We start from the raw sequence: 17884 nt of genomic DNA, 5'->3' as shown, positions 1-17884 counted from the left end.
CAGCGCTCCGGCCTTTACCGTAAATCACTTCCTATTATGATGGAACCTCTAAATCACACACGCACACAATAACTGACCTGCTGCAAACACACGCACACATATTCACACAGATACATTGATTCATACACAGCACACACCGGTATTAGATATTAATGTCTTAAGAGTGCATTCCCAAACACAGGCAATACACTTCCCTCAGAGAGCAGGAAAATATGACCCGCAGAACCACGATGAACGATTCAGGTAAAATACTGGAGTCAGCACTCGATTGATGCACAAAATGTGCTCAAGATCATTTACACTAAACAGGAGCAAGTTTTGCAAGCAATTCATATTTAAAGAACATTTTTGGTATTAGAACCATGCCACCTTTGTTTGCCTTAAAAACAATATTGAGTGTCAGCCAAGCCACACTATTTTAAAAAAGTAAAATGCAAATGAAACCTTACAATACCTCTGCAAAGACAGACATTCTTTTTGGTAGATGGATTCCTCTTCAGGCGGACAGATGTAATTATATAATAACTGTTACTCACTGGTTCAATTCCACATCCAAGATGAATTTTCTGCCGAAAGCGTCCACTTGAAAGCTTGCTTGGGCCACATGGTTCACCTAGGAAAAGCAGAGAAGACATGTTATTTACTATTACTAAAGGCAGACATTATCATATTCATGAGTTATTCATTATCATATGCAAGGATCAATTCTCCTCTCCATTGATGGATGGCTGCATTGTCTCTTTAAGAACCAATCAGCAGTAGGAAGACTGTTTATATTAAGCCATCAACATCTGTCTTCTACTGAATTTGAATTTCTGCAAAGGATCTCATGCAATTGCATTTTATGTAATACCATCTCACACCATGATTCATAATTAAAAACGCATACATATTATTATACCTCGATGACACGTCATTTCTATGTTTACCAGAGTGAGTTTGTATGTTTCACAGCGCCAAGGACTCATTGATATTCCTCATCCCATACTGAACCATATAATTCCGCTGACTGCTGTGTGTGATTGATTTGGCTGGAGGAGGGTCTTCTGGGCACATATGGGACAGGCTTCACTACAAACCCTCGGGTCAATGAGAACTCGGCCCAATCATTGCTCTGCAGGTCTAGGGGAGTCCCCGAGCTGGGCTAAAACTCGCCTCACCCTCCCCCAGACTCACCCCCCCGGCTACCTTCATCAACAGACCGGACACCCCATAACAGCGATGGGAGGAGGGGTGTGTCGGGTTCTTTTTTAATTTTTTTATTCAGGAGGTGCCCTTGTGCTCACCCAAGCACGACCTCAGCCCGTGAAGTCCCCATTGACCAGAGACCATTGTTTGAAGGCGTGTGTCTGCGCCCGGTCAATGCATATATGAGCGGCTAAGAGAGTGTGTGGGTGTGTGTGTGTGTGTGTGAGTGCGTTCAAAGGGCAATCCCTTTCCATGGCACACTTGCGATGAAATCTTATCTGGCAGGATTGGATCCATGATGGGAGGAGGTACCAGTAATTGTGTTTAATGAAAGCACATCCCAGCTTCACTGAGCCGGGCCGATATTCTGAAGCCACCGCTGACTCTTGATTTCTGAGTTATAGCAGACTTTCCACTAATGACTGTCGAAGTATGACTGTAAGTGCTATCAACGCCCAGAACGAGAGGCAAGCATGCAAACCAACACACACTGATTCCACTGGAAGCTTTTGTTTTTCCACCAAAACAACATGAGCACTCTGCTGAACTCTCCACGGTGAAGCTGTTTGTGTCTGAGACTGAAAATAGGCAATGTAACTGAAGTCTAATTATAAACTTCTGTGTGTCACATATTTTCAGAACTATTTGACAGATTTGTTTTTAGACTGTTGGTCTAAAAACAGCCAAATACCTATCAAACTTGCAACGTGCTTGTGGCATCACGGCTGATTGCAGACCAGATTCAAGCCTCTGGAGAATAAGAGACTCAGAACATCAAATATAAAATGAGAGAGGCACGTGTCCTCTTCTACCCTGGATTTAACCGATAATTAAGAACTTTACAACCATTACCTATTATCTGTTATTTTAATTAGTAACCATGGGCTGACGATACATCTTTAAGCTAAATAAACACATCTTAAAGGTGTCAACTCAAAAAGTAAATGCGTATCTAGATAGGCTCCTAAGAAGGTACTTGACCCGTGAAAATATGATATTTTGAGCATGATTTTAGCTAATCTTCTTAAGAATCTTTGTAGAAAGTCGAAAATGTTCCTTTGCCCTGCACAAACTGTATTAATCTAAGGATGGAGGTTAGCATCAGCTTCAAAGGAAAACACTAAAACGATATCTGAGGGCAGATGGCTGCTGTTAGCATGTTTACCCATCGGGCTGCAGCTCTGATGTGTGAGAGGGACAAAGGGTTAACACCTCCCTGCATGCTACCATCTGTAGCCGTCTCCAATCTCTGGGCCCTGAATAGGCTAGCAAACCTAAGCTGCACAAATTAAAAACGCATGGAAGGTTTGCACAATGCTAATTGACTCGTCTCTTGAAATGAACCCAACAGACTTCACTGAACTGAGTCAGTGAACACTGCTACAGTGATATGGATTATTACTGCACTGCATTGGTTATTAAAGACAAGGCGGAATGTAAGGTTTCCTGTCAAACTATGTTGTTGCTAACATTGGGTTTGGATAATCACTAACAGCTCTCTGCATGATTTTGTAACATAATGGGTTGTGGGTTTTATTGTCCAAACTTACTGCAAAACAAAGTTTACCCCAAGCCAATAAGACTACAGTGGTGTGCTTGTTCCAAACAGTGGTGTTAACTAAAGAACTGTAAACATACCTATACAACCATTATCAAATAATCTTGGTTATCAATCCTACTTTAGAACATATTTTCTAGAGATATCACTGTATTCAGATGTTGAGCTAGTACAGCCAAAATGTTATTGTTTTTTTTAGAAGAATGTAGATATTTGAGAGCTAAATCAAAAACAGATACTGCATTTAGCAGTACCGTTCTTTAACATAAACACATCACAAAAATGTGTTCCTTAAATGTGGTTATTAAAAAGATAATGCACTTAACCGTGTTATGACTGTTTAGATTGTGACGAAACACGTCCATAAAAACATTTGTTTTAAATTGGCATTTCATGGGTTAAAAATGCCTAAACATATCAACTACTGGTATTCGCCCTGAACCAGACAAATGCTGGAAAAAGTTAAATTATAAATATTGTTAACGCCCTTCTAATCAGTTGGCAGGGGAGGCCACTGTATCTCCTGCCTTAAGGTTGTCCTCTCAGCCCTCTCTACACCTGAACATTGTGAAAGCGGGACTCTCAAAGACATGTGTAACCGTTTTGTACATGGGCCGTTCACATCGATGGATGATCTCTTGATAATATATAATCCCCTCCACTTAACTCGACTTGCATGAATTGACTAAAATACAAAATAAAATGTTGCTTTATGTGAGCTGATGCAGGTGAGGCAGCTCCTGGGACAGCAACCCAGCTGGACACACAAGATGCAAGTTATCACAACATTATTAATTATCCTGGTTGGCCAGATGACTAAGGCAGATTTCCTACAGTTGCCTAAATGTACAGTGTGAATAGAGAAACATTTGTTGACAAATCAATAAGCTAAATATTGTATATCCATTGAAAGGCAGAGTGATGACCCATAGTACCTGCACAGTCTAATCAGAGAGGCTTAATTGTTTCAAGCTTCTGCTGTTTTGCTTGTAATTGACTAATTATTAGTTTTACCCTCTGAGAACAAGGGTAGAGGAAGAGAAACAAACATAAACACGCAGGCAGCAGAGAGCAGCACACACACACACACAGCCTCCATGCAGACACTCCTCTCCATCCGGACAACAAAACACTGTGTACCTGGCTGGAGCCGGAGCTGGCTTTCACCCTGGTGCTGAGCTCATCCTCTGTGATCTGGCTGTGGTTGTGCCTGCTGTAGAGCAGGCGGAGAGGCACCGTGTCCTCCTTTCCCACAAACCTGCCTGCATCACGAAGAGCCTTCAAGCTCGACAAGGCGTCTCCTGCACAGAGAGGAAAACACAGATGTCATTACCCGCCTGTCCCTCCGTGCGGGAAACGGAGGCACGTTCACCATAAACACCGCCATCTGAAATGTCGACTGGTTCATTTTTCCTTTGATAACAAGAAGCAGCTACAGGCACAATGCATATTTTAGAGGGAAACCATCAACTAGCCGAAGCGATGACACAAAAACAAACAAAGGCCTGTGAATGGTAATTTAAGTATTTTATCAGCACGATGTTTTTGATTTAATATTTTAAAAAGCATCAGTTACCATTTTGGGCATCAGGGCTGCTCTGGTGGCCGACGTGCATCAATCCACAGACGCACAAAAGGGAAATCCACCATCGCGGGCGCATCATCAGCACCATCACCTTTCACTCTCCTGCTGGAAATTATAAAACAATGCGGTATTCCGGGAGCAGGCTCTCAGAGTCCTGCCTTCGCTAGGGGAGCTTGAAGCTGGGGCTGGTCGTCTGGTTAGCGCAGTCCCTCTGGTTGGGGGCCATCGGGGTCCTTACAAGTCTGAACGCGGAGCGCGTCTGAGCGCACCGACGACCCGCGAAGCAGCAGCACGGAGCAGAGAGGGAGGAGAGGGGAGGGTGCAGGGGAGGGGAGGACTAGGGACACCTCCTTAAAACACATCAATATCCAGCGGCTCACTGCAGAAACGCCTAATGCATAAATATGAACGAGTAGTGGAGACAGGATGGAGAAAAGCTGCGGGCCCGGCCTTCCGGGATGATCATCGTCCGCCTCCTGCACCTTCCTCCATGTTAAAGATCTGCAGGAGCGCCATTCCTGCCCCAACCTGCCTGTTGTTGTCATGAGTCACTCTATCATGTGCCATCTATGAATAACAAGAACATGTGTGTGTGTGTGGCAATTTTGTTTTTGTGGATTAATGTGTTCCAGTTGGGCCAAACAACATGTTTATGAAAAGCTATTTAGGAAGGCTTCTCATTCCTTCATTCTACAAAACATTCCAACTGTTGACACATGGGAGCATCAACAAAATATTGTGTCACTTTAAAACAAGACCTACAACAGCGTTCATTAATTCTGATTATCCCCCGAACCATGACACATGAGGATTGTTTACTCACAGCTGGTGTGGCTCTGGGCAAAGAGCTAGAGTATGTCACAATGTCATATTAAGTCTGAAGAATTTGGCAAAAGTTAATGTTAATATGGATTAAGAACAGCCACCGTATAATAAAAACAGTTTATGCGTATAAACTCAAGCCCCTTTAACCCTGCAAAATATAACTGTTCATGGATGCACCTAATGAGCATGTTAACAGGTTATGTGTGACATGTTGTATGACCATAAAAGCATTTTCAGTAGTTCAGAATTTGTATGAGAAACAAGAAACAAATGACAATAATGTCTGCATTCAGTGTTGCTTTCGGGCTTTTATTTGCAGCTGTACTTACTGTACGCCTCCGAACATTGCTGCTCAGGTCTTTCTTAATGTCAGTGGCAGAGACTACCATCTGACCCAGAGCATCACTTAGAGAGCCATAAGGGAGAACAGGGCTCTATGCTAATGCACTAACTGCAGGGCAGAGAGAGGCTGGTCCAGCTAATGCATCAGAAAAGCACAAGGCGGGTCATGAAAAGTGCACTTAGGAATAATCCTAAAATGTCATATACAATGTCAAGTACCACACATCCAACCTACGAGACATTCACATTCAAATACATATGCAACCATTATATGCATTTCAAATACATATACGATCAGTTCGGCATATCTAAGAAGATTCAAGACTACCTTTGTTCAGGTTATTGGGGAAATTAGTTTTAATTTAAGCTGCCTCTTTCACAAAATGCTACATTTTTATGAAAAATATTTATGGGAAACAACTGCAAGTAGGGTCTGTAAACTATGGAAATAAACTATTCACTAATAGTTTATTACATACACTCTTTTTTACACAAATCACTTTTCCTTTCTAATGTAAGGCCTCTGTAATGTTTCCATGGGACTTTAAAGTGTTAGGGCCTTTTTCCTGTTCTTCAGAGCAGTGACGTCTTCAGGTGGCATTTCATTTCATAGCATCTACTCTAGAGAATGTATCTACCTGAAACTATATGTATAAATGACTGTGGACTAATGTTTAGGCCCAAATTTGTCATGCATTTCTAAGATTAAATATTAGATATATTGACATACTGTCAAGAATGTGAACAAATGATAATGTTTTAACCAAATTAGACCATGTGGGCAATTAGTGGATATTTCAATGTAGAACAATGGATGTGCGTATTATTACACCACCCTATTTTTCTTCACAAAGTCGATTAAGAGTTTGAATTCAGGTTAAAGCAACTAGCTATTATTATTTTTTCTAACAAAATATTTACATAAAACCACATTTCAGTTTTAGAAAAACACAGCACATCCGCAGCTGCCTTACATCTGATATAAAACAAAATGAGATCATTCTGCCTACTGAGATTCCTGTGGAGAGATTATAGTGTATATGAATATGTATATATATATATAAATATGGTATCCTTCAAGTAATTTAAAAAGGCAGTAATAGTCCAGTTCATCTCTTCGATTCCTTTCTCCCTAGTCCTCAAACCCCAGAAATTCTACTTCCATGTCGTCAGTCGACTGAAAAAGTCTCAGCAGGGAGTTGTTGGGGATGTCACTCGGCTTCACACTTTCATCGTTTGTGCTCATTTTCCGTCTTTTGCGTTTATAAACTCTCACCCTCCTCTGTATTTTCCGGACAGGACAGAGGCTTGCTGAAGGAAGGCTCACTTCTTCCCTTTCCGAGAGGTTGTTTCCAGTCTTTTGGTCGGGCAGAACGTTTCCTTCCTGAGCAGCCTCACACACCGAGGAGTCCTGTTTCTCATCAGACTCCTCTAGCTGATGAGTGTTCACATCATGGAGGTGAGAGGGAGAGCTGTTCATGCATGGAGATATTGTTTGGTGCTCCTTGTTGTCCTGAGTTTCTCTGGAGCGAATAGAGGGAAGAAATTCACCTCCAGAGGGCGCTGTTTCCATATTCTGCTGATCATTCAGAGTCTGCTCTGCTTTTTGGGTGGGAGAAGTCAAAGAGTTCTGTCGGCACGGCCGTTTACGTGCAAGAGATTTGTGCTTTGATCTGTCCGAGTTTGCGTGATTGTTCCTCCTCTCCCCCTCCATGTGATTGAGAGGAGCAGAATCAGTAACTGAACTGATTTTTAAAGTGTGTCCCGAGTAAGATCCCATGTGGCCATCAGCAATCTGATGCTGCTCTTCTTTAATAATCTCTGTGGGATCCAGATCCGTCTTGTGTCTCAGAGCAGTTTTCCCACAGGGTTCGGGAACAAAGAGAACAGAGGAAACACTGCACTTCAGTCTGAAAGGAATCAAAGACAAGTTTCCATGAGTAGAGTGAATAGAAAGACAAAAGGTCTATCAAAAACACATTGAGTTTTTATAATCTTGTGAACATATATTATATAGGTGGAAGTTTGGTCATATTACCTTTTAACCTGAGATTTGATGTGGAGGAAGTTGCAGTGCAGGGTTGACACCAGTTGGTCCACCACCAGGTACTCATCACTCTTGGAGAAATCCTTGTGACGTTCACTCTTTAGATGCTTAACAAAAAGGAAATCAGCCAGTTTAATAACCCAACATTACAGCTGTCTAGTGGAGGGTACTACACACACCATTTCCTCCATTGCATGAACAATCAATTCACAAATGCCTAGAGAGAATAACATTATAGAGAAAATGCAGTTTCCCTTATTATTCCTTTAAATTCAATAAAAAAAACAGACACTTTGGAGACAAATGTACCATCTTTGTCAGTCTAATTAAAACAGGGCCAAATACTAATAATCAATATACAGTTATAGTCAGGGGTGCACATGACTTGTTTTGCCTGGTTCTCAAAGGACCACCTGGAGATGTTGCTTGGTGCTCATCCTTAAAATGAAATAAACCGTAACTTTTGAGGGGGTCTTGACTTTATTTGCCAGACACACGGCACTGAACACACATGCAGAGGTGAACACAAGACAACATTAGCACGACCAGTAATCCTACAAGCTGTCATCACTACCCTCCTGACTGTTCTCCTCACTGTCTTCCTCTCTGTCAGACATGGTAGCTGATGATGTAGGCCTACTTCTTTCTCTCTGGTTGAGTCTGCGATTAGCTGCTGGGTTTGGGTCGAAAGTCTCTGTTGTCATCTTAGACAAGTGGATGTAATCAAATAAGTATGTGAACATAACCAATAGCCTACCATAGCCAATAACAAATTAATGTAACTTATTTTATTTGTGTTGTTCATTCATATCTTATTTTACCTTAACATTTATTTATGCATTTTTTTTTATCTTTCCAGTTTTAAAGGATATGTCTGGTTTACTGTCCTATAGTATACATTGGAATGATTTGAAACCTGTTTATCCCAATAATTATAAAGGAGTGCCTTGGCAATGTGTGTTTACATCAATTGTGATCTAACCGTTTTAGTCCCACTGAGATAACTTAGACTAAAGTTAACTATCTAAACACTCAGAGTCCTTAACCTCACTGAGCTGTAGTTAACTTATCAGCCTCTCAGTCTGACTGGAGAGGACTCTCCCTCCACATTATTGTAGAAACATCTTCTTCTTATCTCCGTTAGAGCAGCTAGCACGGCACCAGATTATAATAACAACAGCGCTGGTACCACCCTCCCTCTCTCCCTCGCTCACTCGCATTTTGTCTGTGAGCTGCGGGCGCCAGATAAGCCAACATCCCCCATTTTCATCACTTACAGCGCCCATCGTACAGGGCAAATGAAAGGTGGAACCGGGGTGAAAAGGGTGTTATATTTACTTAATTATGAATATCGTTACATCAAGGCCGAAAATTAGGATGAGCCCCAACGGTCAAAAATGTTTTTTTTCCCTCCCAGAGCTGTCAGCGCAGCGACTCCCCAGATCTGGCGCCCTAGGCGAACATCTATAACGCCAGTGCTACGGGCCGGCCCTGAGTTCATATGCAACTCGCAAATATCTTTCTCTCTCCCCTCTCTCCCTCTCTCAATGTTGGTACGCAAATGCGCCTTTTTTTCAAATAACCCGGTGCTCTTTTTTTGGCGGAGGTGCGCATGCGCACCAGTTATGTGCAGCCCTGGTTATATTACATGTTAACGTAATTCAAAAGTATAAGAGCCTCCTCCATTTGTTAATATTTTTTATCATATTGTAAAAACATTATACTCAAAGGGCCAGTAAATATCACCCCGGGGCCAGATTTGGCCCGCGGGCCGCCAATTGAATAGCCCTGCATTAATGTATTCCAATTGTATTGCATTGAAAGTTTTTTACCAAAATAACTTACCATTGAGACGTTCTCATATTTGATCAGGCAGCACTCGCAGTAGCCGCCTCGCTTCTTCTTTCTGACGTTTGTTCGCTCCTCGCTGGCCGAGGCTTTCACACCTCTGTTCCCAGAGGTCGCACAAATAAAACCAAACATCAGAAAAAAAACAGTTTGGATCGCTGCATTTTGATCAAATATCATTCGGGCTTGAAGAGTGGCTCCAGCAGTGCCAACTAAAACTTCTGTGCAACTTCTTTTACAAGTGTGATGAGTTATATTTCATCAAAATTGATAGTTTGGCTTCACCACACAATATGAATTAAGTATTTGAGAACAGGCATCCCTAACAGAACATCAGTTATTTGTATTAACAGTGCTGTAAATAGTATACAACTGAAAAATACAGAAGGAGCCGAGTTAAAAAGTAAGTTAGTTAAAATAACTTTGAAGATCCTTAAGGGTAATTTTTGGTGGAATTTGCTAGTTTCAGTGGTTAAAATGTGGTTTTAAATGTAGTCATGTGACAGCTTGACACACTGTGCTGAGATCAGCGGAGAGCCACGCAGAGAGGAAACACCGTACCTGTGTCCCGGCTGTTTAATCCCAGAATTCACCTTGTCGTGGACAAAGAAGGGACTACAGGGAGGAAGAGTCTTCAGGTTGAACACCGGCATGTTCGGCATAGTGAGGCTGATAGGACGGTAATGCCTGAGGAGGTCAAAATAAATATTTTCTAGTCAGATGTAAACAACCCTCAGAAAGGAGCGGCAAACAAGCATATTTTTATAAACTGTCTCTTTACCTGCTTGAATCCTCGACCTTGACGAAGGGTTTACTGATCCGCCCCGCTGGAACAGACATGTTGATAGTCAAAGTAAATTCAAGTATGCATTTACAAAGCAATTAAAACAATGGACAACATTAAAGAGGACGGGGTAATGAGTCAATTCAATGTACCTTTGCATTTCTGAAAGCCTTGCTTTGCTGCTGAGCCAGCTTTGACCTATAACATTTACAGAAAAAGCTACAATTATTCTACAAGGTTAAATCCAAACTTTTCATTTAAAATAACAATCCCAAAATGTTATTCAATTTAAAAAAAGGATGCATTGAAGAATTGTAACCTGTACACTCACACTTGTCTTGGCAGCAGTGGTAGCCGGACACTGCCTGCTGCAATTCTTTTGCTTCTTCTGAATATAAGCAACTATAGCTGCGTGGCAGAAAAAAAACACAATTACTTATTTTCAGAATTATAAATACATTACAGATTACATCTACCATTATTTAAGACAACATACCATCTATATAGACAATTTTCACACCCCACTCCAGAGCATTTGACAGGATCTTGTTCATTTTCAACCTCTCCTAAAAACAAACAAAGTGTATTAGCACAGAAAACAGTTCTTCACTAACTCGCTAGTGTTGACTTGACAAACCTGCTCTTTCACCACTCTCTCCACCAAAGACTTCCCTCGACTCGGAATAAACTGCAAGACAAAAAGAAAAGAATATGAAAAAATGATCTAGAAATAAATTGTCACGGTAAGAAGTGACATAGGCGACAAATCTGCACTGTAGTTGATATAGTTGAACAACAAAGGTGAACTCACAGAATCCGTTTGGCCCTGAGACTTGCCCTTCATGTTGTCCCCAGGCTGCTGCTGCTGTGGTGCCGGCTGAGGGGAGCTGGGGCCGGACCCCGGGCTGGGGACCGGAGAGTCCTTCCTGAGGCAGTGCACATATCTAGCCTCCCTCTTGTTGGACACCAGATACCGAATTTCTTTACTGAAGAACTTCTCAACAGTCTGAGTGACAAACGAGAGAAACAGTTGTTGAGGAAAGCCTTAAGACATTTATACCACCTTCTTTAACCAATGCAACGCACCGACTATGCTTATGGTGGCTGAAAGGGTTTGTGCCCAAACCTCAATAATTGTTTTTGATAATAACCACAACGTGTCCACAGTGCAGTTCATGGAATACTGGCCAAACTGGTATTGAATGTCCAAAACGTAACATTTATTATCTTAATCAAATATTTCCTGATTTAACTTACAATGTTATTAACTCTGCTGTCTATATTCAGCCAACAGTTAAATAGTTTGTCTTTTAAATGAAAAAATAAATAATTTGTATTTACTCAAATATTAAAACCAAAACTCAGGCATTGTGTTGCTAATAATATTGACGAATGTCAGGCAACACCAAGCCCTAGTGTGTTTTTTCAATCATCATTAATAGTATCAGAATTAAGATAAGACAAGCCTTTATTGATCAGATGAAGCCTGATAAAGTCCGCTGAGCCGAGAGGAGGAAATCTAGCATTATGTGATGTAGCACAGAAGAATTGACAAAGATTTGAACCTTCCTGACAGCCAATATAAAATCATTTGAAAAATGTGTTTAGTCTCACCCCTCCCAGGTCTTTGATGTCACCCTCCAATTTCTCTGCTTTTCTGTTTGAAGGCAGGTCCAGGTAAAACACTTTCCCAGCAAAAGGTTTGACTCGAGCAGGAGAGGACACACATGTTGGCTTCGCTTGGCTCAGTGTGGCCTTTTCACAGGCTTTACCGGCTCCTTTCCCTGAAAGGCAATCAGAAAACTCACAGATGAGAGGGACACAGACAGGTCCCTTGTAGATCTCAGATGAGAACTATTTTATACTTCTACTAAACTTCATCTCAGAGGAAAATGTGGTTATTTGTATTTAACTACATATTAACTATGTATTTGACCACTAGCTTTCACATTGACATCAGAATACTTCCTCCACCACTAAGAGTGTATTATATGAATATTAAAGGCTGTTTCATGGTGTTAACATTTTAATAAACATATTGTGGGTTGGAATAATAATAATACAAGAATATAAATAATAATAACATTAATCATGTTATAACAATAATAAACATTACCTTGCCAGTTGGGTTCTGGATGCCTGTGGGTGTGTTTCGGCTTCATGTTGTTCTCTCTCATTGAGAACAAAAGTTGTTGTTGCCCTTCTGTCTTTAGTAAACATTCCCCAGAAAATCCATGTTTGTCCCTGTGTGTAAACAAAGACATTGTTTAGAACATAAGAAGAACATAAACAGTAAGGCAGACTGGATATAAAGTATGAGCACACTAAGGCTAACCTCACGTCCTTGGTCCCTTCCTATTGAAATGTAAGCTAAACTAACTGACGATAACGTTAATTTTTGAATTCAGGATTACCGTGTAACGATAACGTTTCCCCGGCGGAAAGACAGCTCCGTCTGCTCAATTTACGTTACATTATTTCACACACAACGCCTGTGTTAGCGTTGTTTGTTTAAGGCAGGGTATCCATTGTCAGGAGCTTTAACAACTGTTTATACAGCTGCGGTCAACTTTTGAGATCATGGGTTTACAAAACATCTCTTTCCCGCTTTAAATCATAAAGTAAGTAGAGGAAGTATGTGTTGCCATGTCTGACAGTTTCCGGTCACGTAACCACATAATCACATATTTCTCAGTTTAATACTCATAGATATTCTTCTATTACATTTAAATCAAATAGTATTCTTGAATATAATCTGCTTGTCTTTAAGAAACATAATTTCCATACTTTCGAGAAACTTAGTAGTTGTGTTTCTTTTGGAAACTCGTCAAACCTGGCAACGGCGGAAATAAGTAAATGCATCCTTTCTGTTTGAATGTGATGTTTCCACATTACTGAAACAAATAATATATACCTTAAAAATCTATAGCAACATTTGTTTCATTTGCGAATACATCTGATACACTGAATGTGTAATTACCTGAACATACATTATTGCATCAAATGTAACTTGTAATTACCCAAAGTTCAAGAATGTGCTCTGCTGAAATGCCTATTGCGTAGGAAATGTCATCATGCAATGTTTTCTGTGGAAACTCAACAGCTAGCTAAGGTTAGAGCTCCTGAACTCACACACGTGTTTAAGTTATTATTTTTGTCTTTTATAGCCTGAGAGTAGTGTGTCTGTACATGGGAGGCTTCGTTAACGCAGAGACGCTGTAGCAGGTAAAGTTAACAAGTGAGCTACATGGATTAACTAACTGGTTATTCTAGGGAGCTGCTTTCATGTAATGTTACGACCATGGTTACGACACATGCATGGTTTTATAACGTACTACTAACGCTGACCTTTCTGTAGCTGCTCATTAACTCATTTTGAAAAGTATAAATTAAAGCCTATGTACATATTAAAATATGTCTAATGTCAAACTGTATCTTTGTGTTGTTTCTAAAGAAGACAGTATGAGTCGTCAAAGTCCTGCAGCCAGTAATGGCATTACCCCTCTTCAGCAGATGGTGGCGTCCTGCTCCGGAGCCATCATCACATCTCTGTTTGGTGAGATACTACACTTTTTATTTCAAATAACTAGGTTGAGGCTTTGCTTGCTTCATCTCGTGTAATGCACAATTTATCTGAGTGATGGAATAGTTATATCTATACTTAAGTAAAATTAGCACTGCAGTATTGAAGACAGCATTACTAGTACATTTCCTACATTCAAAACAAGTAGTTATTATCATTTTTGAGTGTTTTACTTGTTAAATCCTGTTGTTTAAATACTCTTGTCCACAAAAGGTGGTGGTAGGATCCATAGAAAACATATGTGCTTAATTTCATTCATGGAGGATCATGTTAATGTCTTTCTTTTTTCAGTTACTCCTTTGGATGTCGTGAAGATCAGACTGCAAGCTCAGAAAAATCCCTTCCCCAAAGGTATAATGAATATGTACTTTGTTGCTCTGGTGTTATGCTTAATATAGTACTGGTTCAAAGATTACATGAGTTTGTCTTGTGTTAATACCTTTCAGGGAAATGCTTTGTTTACTGCAATGGACTTATGGACCACATATGCGTGTGTGAAAATGGAAACACTAAGGCCTGGTACAAAGCCCCCAGTCACTTCAATGGCACACTGGTAAACATTTCAGATAGCCCATGCATGTCAACATTCACTTTTTACCCCAGTAAAACATTAGTAGCCTTACTTTGACCTGTACCATAGCTTGTTTGTCTTATTTCACTGACTCCACACTGTACATCTCTGCAGGATGCCTTCGTCAAAATAGTGCGCCAAGAAGGAACAAAGGCATTATGGAGCGGTCTACCTCCAACCCTGTGAGTGTGAAGTCTTGTGTTCTCTTTTTTTAAGTTGTACCATTTAGTGGCAAACCACCTATGTTGTCTCTCAGGGCTGATTACCAAAGATTGATTTCTGAAAAGTGTTGATGGATTTTTCTTTGATAAATCACTTGGTGAATGGTGTGGTTTTTGTAGCTGCTTTTTCCCTGCTTGGAACACTTGAGTATAATCTGTGGATATATATGTTTTCTTCAGTGTTATGGCAGTCCCAGCTACCGTGATCTACTTCACGTGCTACGACCAGCTGTGTTCAGCGCTGCGGGTCAGGATGGGAGACTACTCTCAGGAGGCTCCTCTCCTGGCAGGAGCGGTCGCTAGAGGTGAGCTAACCGCTGTCACATCAAGAGAACAGGACCACCTCTATTTAGAGCTTCATCATCAATTACTGCTGATCGTCCCTCAAAACTCACCTTTTCACTCTTGCCTTCAACTCCTAATCCACTAACCCCTCGCCCCTATTCCATCTAGATTTACACTTTTTACTTTTGTTGTTACTTTTCTTCTTTACTTGCTTGTAAAGCGCTTTGACCACCAGAAAAAGCGCTATATAAATAACATGTATTATTCTACATTTAATTAGTGTTTACAGAATGGAACACATCTATTATCTACTGAAGTCCCTTCCAGAATAATAACCTTATTGCCGTATTTAAATTATGATAGTAGTTTAAGTAACAGATTGTGTTACTCTTGATTTTAATTTAGACCCTGACTTTTTAATAATGGCTCAGGTTTTAAAAAGGGCAGTTTATGAGGTTGAATACAATTTGCTTGACATGCACTACTCTTTTCAAATACAAAATGCTCCACCATGGTGAAACATAATTTTCACCTAGTGCATTTCAATCATTTTTCTCTGCAACAGTATGATTTTGAGAAGATGTGTTTTGATCTTCTCCTCCCTGTTTCCTCTGTGTGTGTCAGTGGGTTCGGCGACAGTGATCAGCCCTCTGGAGCTGATCCGTACGCAGCTGCAGTCGCAGAAACAGTCGTACAGGGAGCTGACTGACTGCATCCGCTCTGCAGTGCAGTCAGAGGGCTGGCTGTCTCTGTGGAGAGGCTTGGGACCCACGCTCCTGCGAGACGTGCCCTTCTCAGCCATGTACTGGTACAACTACGAGAAGAGCAAGAGCTGGCTGTGTGAGCGCTCTCACACCAGAGAACCCACCCTTACCATCACCTTTGTATCAGGAGCGATGTCTGGCTCTGTAAGTGCATCTGTTTTTCAACCTCTAGAAAAAGAAACCAAATATAATAAACTGTCATCTAATATAAGTAAACCATAATCTAATCATTTGTCCATTTCTCTTAGATTGCGTCCATTGTGACTTTACCCTTTGATGTCGTCAAAACGAGAAGGCAGCTGGAGCTGGGAGAGCTACAAGCAAAGAATTGTAATTATGGCATTATTCTTTTTCTTTATAATTAAATGTTACTAAAGTTTGCAAATGTTGTATGTCAGTGGATTCCCAACAAGGAATAGGTTCACCGGGTGGTACTTCTGCATTTGTCTAATCTCACATGAAAAGATTGTGCATCCAAATCATTGTCTTAGATTCCTTTAAATATATACATTCTCAGTAAACGAAATACAAGATAAAACTTTATTAAGACCCTGGAAAACAAGTCAACAGCAATTAGGATGAAACACAGGAGAGATATAGGTAAGAGCGCAGAATAGAATCTTATTTTAAGAATAAAAATGTGATATTTGACTGAAGATAAAGCAAACAATGGGAGCCTTGCCCTTAGCGGCACTGGATCGCTGTGTGAGGTAGTGAGTGGGCATATGCGCAATCTGTTGATTAAAAAGCCTCAGTCTCAATCAATTTACACATTTAAATAAATATACGAGTAGTTCAAAGTCCAAAGTAAGTATCACATCAAACCCCAACGGATATAAAAGCCCATCTGAGGACTCTTTGTGCTGCAGATAGGTTTCAGGCTCAGTATTGAAACTGTGAAATTGCATCGTTCCTGTGCAGGTCTTACATTTCCTTTGTGGGGGTCAAGCGTTAGTTAGGAGCCTGATGTATGCCAGCACAAAGGACTGGCCTTGTGGAATAAATCGTTTTGGTTTTTTTATCTGACAAAAAAGGCCGTTTTATTTGACTGAAATTAAATCCTTTGTGGTCCGTCTTATATTTCAGTTAAATGTGTCATTTGATGGTGATGTTATCTTTGTCTCTTCAGTGTCATGTCAGGCCTCCTCCTCCTCCTCCACCTTCAGCGTGATGAGCAGGATTGTGGCGCAGGGCGGGTTTAGTGGACTGTTTGCAGGTAGATACTTCTGTGATGTTTTGTCAATGATTACAGATACGTCTAACCACATGGCATCTAATCGCTCCTCTGATCTGTTGTCTCTCTGCCAGGTTTCATCCCGAGGTTGATCAAAGTGGCTCCAGCCTGCGCCATCATGATCAGCAGTTATGAGTTCGGAAAAACTTTTTTCCGCAAACACAACGAGGAGAGGACACTCAGGCCACTGCAGGACACGAACGCTTGATATATTCCCTGTCATTTCTCTGCAAACCAACCAGAACTACTGCTAGAGTTTACCTCTGGAGGGGGGGGGAGTATAAGTGTAAATGAACAAAATTATGAACTACTTTACCCTTTCTGAGTACAAAGATTTATATTAAATTATTAGAATTAGTATTTATAATGTATTCTATGATTTGATGCGATAGATCCTGTGTGTAGTAATGAAAAGAAGTGATGTTTTCATCAGTGTTCAAATCAAATGCTTTTTGATGAATTGAACTGCCAGCAGATGGCACCCCAGTGTTGTTAATCTGTATTTTTTTTTAAAGATCGAGTGCACTGTGCCTGAAGTCATTTATTGGTGATGTAAGATTAATCTCCACTGATTCCTCTGTGTCACGCTCAGTCAGTGTATCCTCCCCTGTCCCCGAGAACAGATCTCCATGTTCTTGCACTTCTTCTCCAATTCCCTGTGACCTGTGAATACGTGTGAGACAGAGACAAACACGAAAGCCAAAATCGTACCATCTTGAAGCTGCGAGTTTGTTTTCAGTTTGAAGAGACTGTGAAAGAGGACTGTGAATCATGTAAACTTTCTGAAAATGTTACGTCTAAAATGTTGAATATACGTACGTGATATTCTTTAGAATTTCTCATTCATTGACTTTATGCAACGTGTTCACATCACTCATTATGGACATCAATCTCACTGTTTGAGTAAGAGCAGTTTATTCAAAATGAAGAATGAAAAGGCAAATAAATCTAATAAAACATCTGCTGCATGTCTGACAGACATGCAGCAGATGTTTTATTAGATTTATTTGCCTGTCTGTGCAAATGACTGCTGGAACGAGCTAAAGGCA

General features: G+C 40.7%; 3 protein-coding genes across 4 annotated transcripts in view; 1 reads left to right on the top strand and 2 right to left on the bottom strand.

Annotated features, from left to right (window-relative positions):
• adam22 (ADAM metallopeptidase domain 22) overlaps positions 1-4963 on the bottom strand; it is a 55725-nt gene extending 50762 nt beyond the window's left edge. Inside the window, exons 1-3 of the mRNA XM_034228147.1 lie at positions 4323-4963; positions 3887-4047; positions 537-613 (exon numbers count right to left, since the gene is read on the bottom strand). Coding sequence (XP_034084038.1) covers positions 537-613; positions 3887-4047; positions 4323-4419 — 335 coding nt within the window. The 5' untranslated portion in view covers positions 4420-4963. The remainder of the gene's footprint in view (positions 1-536; positions 614-3886; positions 4048-4322) is intronic.
• Positions 4964-5444: 481 nt separating this feature from the next.
• On the bottom strand, positions 5445-12814 carry dbf4 (DBF4 zinc finger). Its single transcript, XM_034228148.1, has 13 exons — positions 12592-12814; positions 12294-12421; positions 11792-11961; positions 10989-11183; positions 10815-10865; positions 10674-10743; positions 10509-10585; positions 10330-10375; positions 10175-10220; positions 9955-10080; positions 9391-9493; positions 7537-7652; positions 5445-7408 (listed from the first exon to the last, which is right to left on the bottom strand). Exons 2-13 carry the CDS (start codon positions 12352-12354, stop codon positions 6631-6633), a joined length of 1839 nt encoding a protein of 612 aa, XP_034084039.1. The 5' UTR covers positions 12355-12421; positions 12592-12814; the 3' UTR covers positions 5445-6630.
• A 396-nt stretch (positions 12815-13210) lies between these two features.
• slc25a40 (solute carrier family 25 member 40) lies at positions 13211-17365 on the top strand. 2 transcript variants are annotated; one of them, XM_034228153.1, is made up of 10 exons: positions 13211-13402; positions 13632-13733; positions 14052-14111; positions 14207-14313; positions 14446-14513; positions 14733-14857; positions 15462-15745; positions 15850-15931; positions 16731-16817; positions 16910-17365. In XM_034228153.1, the coding sequence occupies exons 2-10, from the start codon at positions 13640-13642 to the stop codon at positions 17041-17043; spliced, it is 1041 nt and encodes a 346-aa protein (XP_034084044.1). In that variant the 5' UTR covers positions 13211-13402; positions 13632-13639; the 3' UTR covers positions 17044-17365. The 2 variants fall into 2 exon arrangements, with proteins under 2 accessions (XP_034084044.1, XP_034084045.1); XM_034228154.1 differs by having other exon boundaries at positions 13227-13289.
• Positions 17366-17884: the final 519 nt, after the last annotated feature.

Source organism: Gymnodraco acuticeps, unplaced genomic scaffold (assembly GCF_902827175.1).
Source record: "Gymnodraco acuticeps unplaced genomic scaffold, fGymAcu1.1, whole genome shotgun sequence".
Taxonomy (NCBI): Eukaryota; Metazoa; Chordata; class Actinopteri; order Perciformes; family Bathydraconidae; genus Gymnodraco; species Gymnodraco acuticeps.
The sequence above is the reverse complement of the archived record's forward strand: the minus strand, read 5'-3'. Positions and strand labels throughout refer to the sequence as shown.

What these genes read in the sequence shown, in the direction of transcription:
- slc25a40 (XM_034228153.1), top strand. Translation starts at nt 13,640, where the DNA reads ATGAGTCGTCAAAGTCCTGCAGCCAGTAATGGCATTACCCCTCTTCAG. An exon ending in AGCGGTCTACCTCCAACCCT is followed by an intron (nt 14,514 to 14,732) that starts GTGAGTGTGAAG and finishes TGTTTTCTTCAG; the next exon opens with TGTTATGGCAGTCCCAGCTA. An exon ending in AGAGCTACAAGCAAAGAATT is followed by an intron (nt 15,932 to 16,730) that starts GTAATTATGGCA and finishes TTGTCTCTTCAG; the next exon opens with TGTCATGTCAGGCCTCCTCC.
- dbf4 (XM_034228148.1), bottom strand. Translation starts at nt 12,354, where the DNA reads ATGAGAGAGAACAACATGAAGCCGAAACACACCCACAGGCATCCAGAA. An exon ending in AGGCTTTCAGAAATGCAAAG is followed by an intron (nt 10,221 to 10,329) that starts GTACATTGAATT and finishes TGTCTGTTCCAG; the next exon opens with CGGGGCGGATCAGTAAACCC. An exon ending in AATATGAGAACGTCTCAATG is followed by an intron (nt 7,653 to 9,390) that starts GTAAGTTATTTT and finishes CTTTTTGTTAAG; the next exon opens with CATCTAAAGAGTGAACGTCA.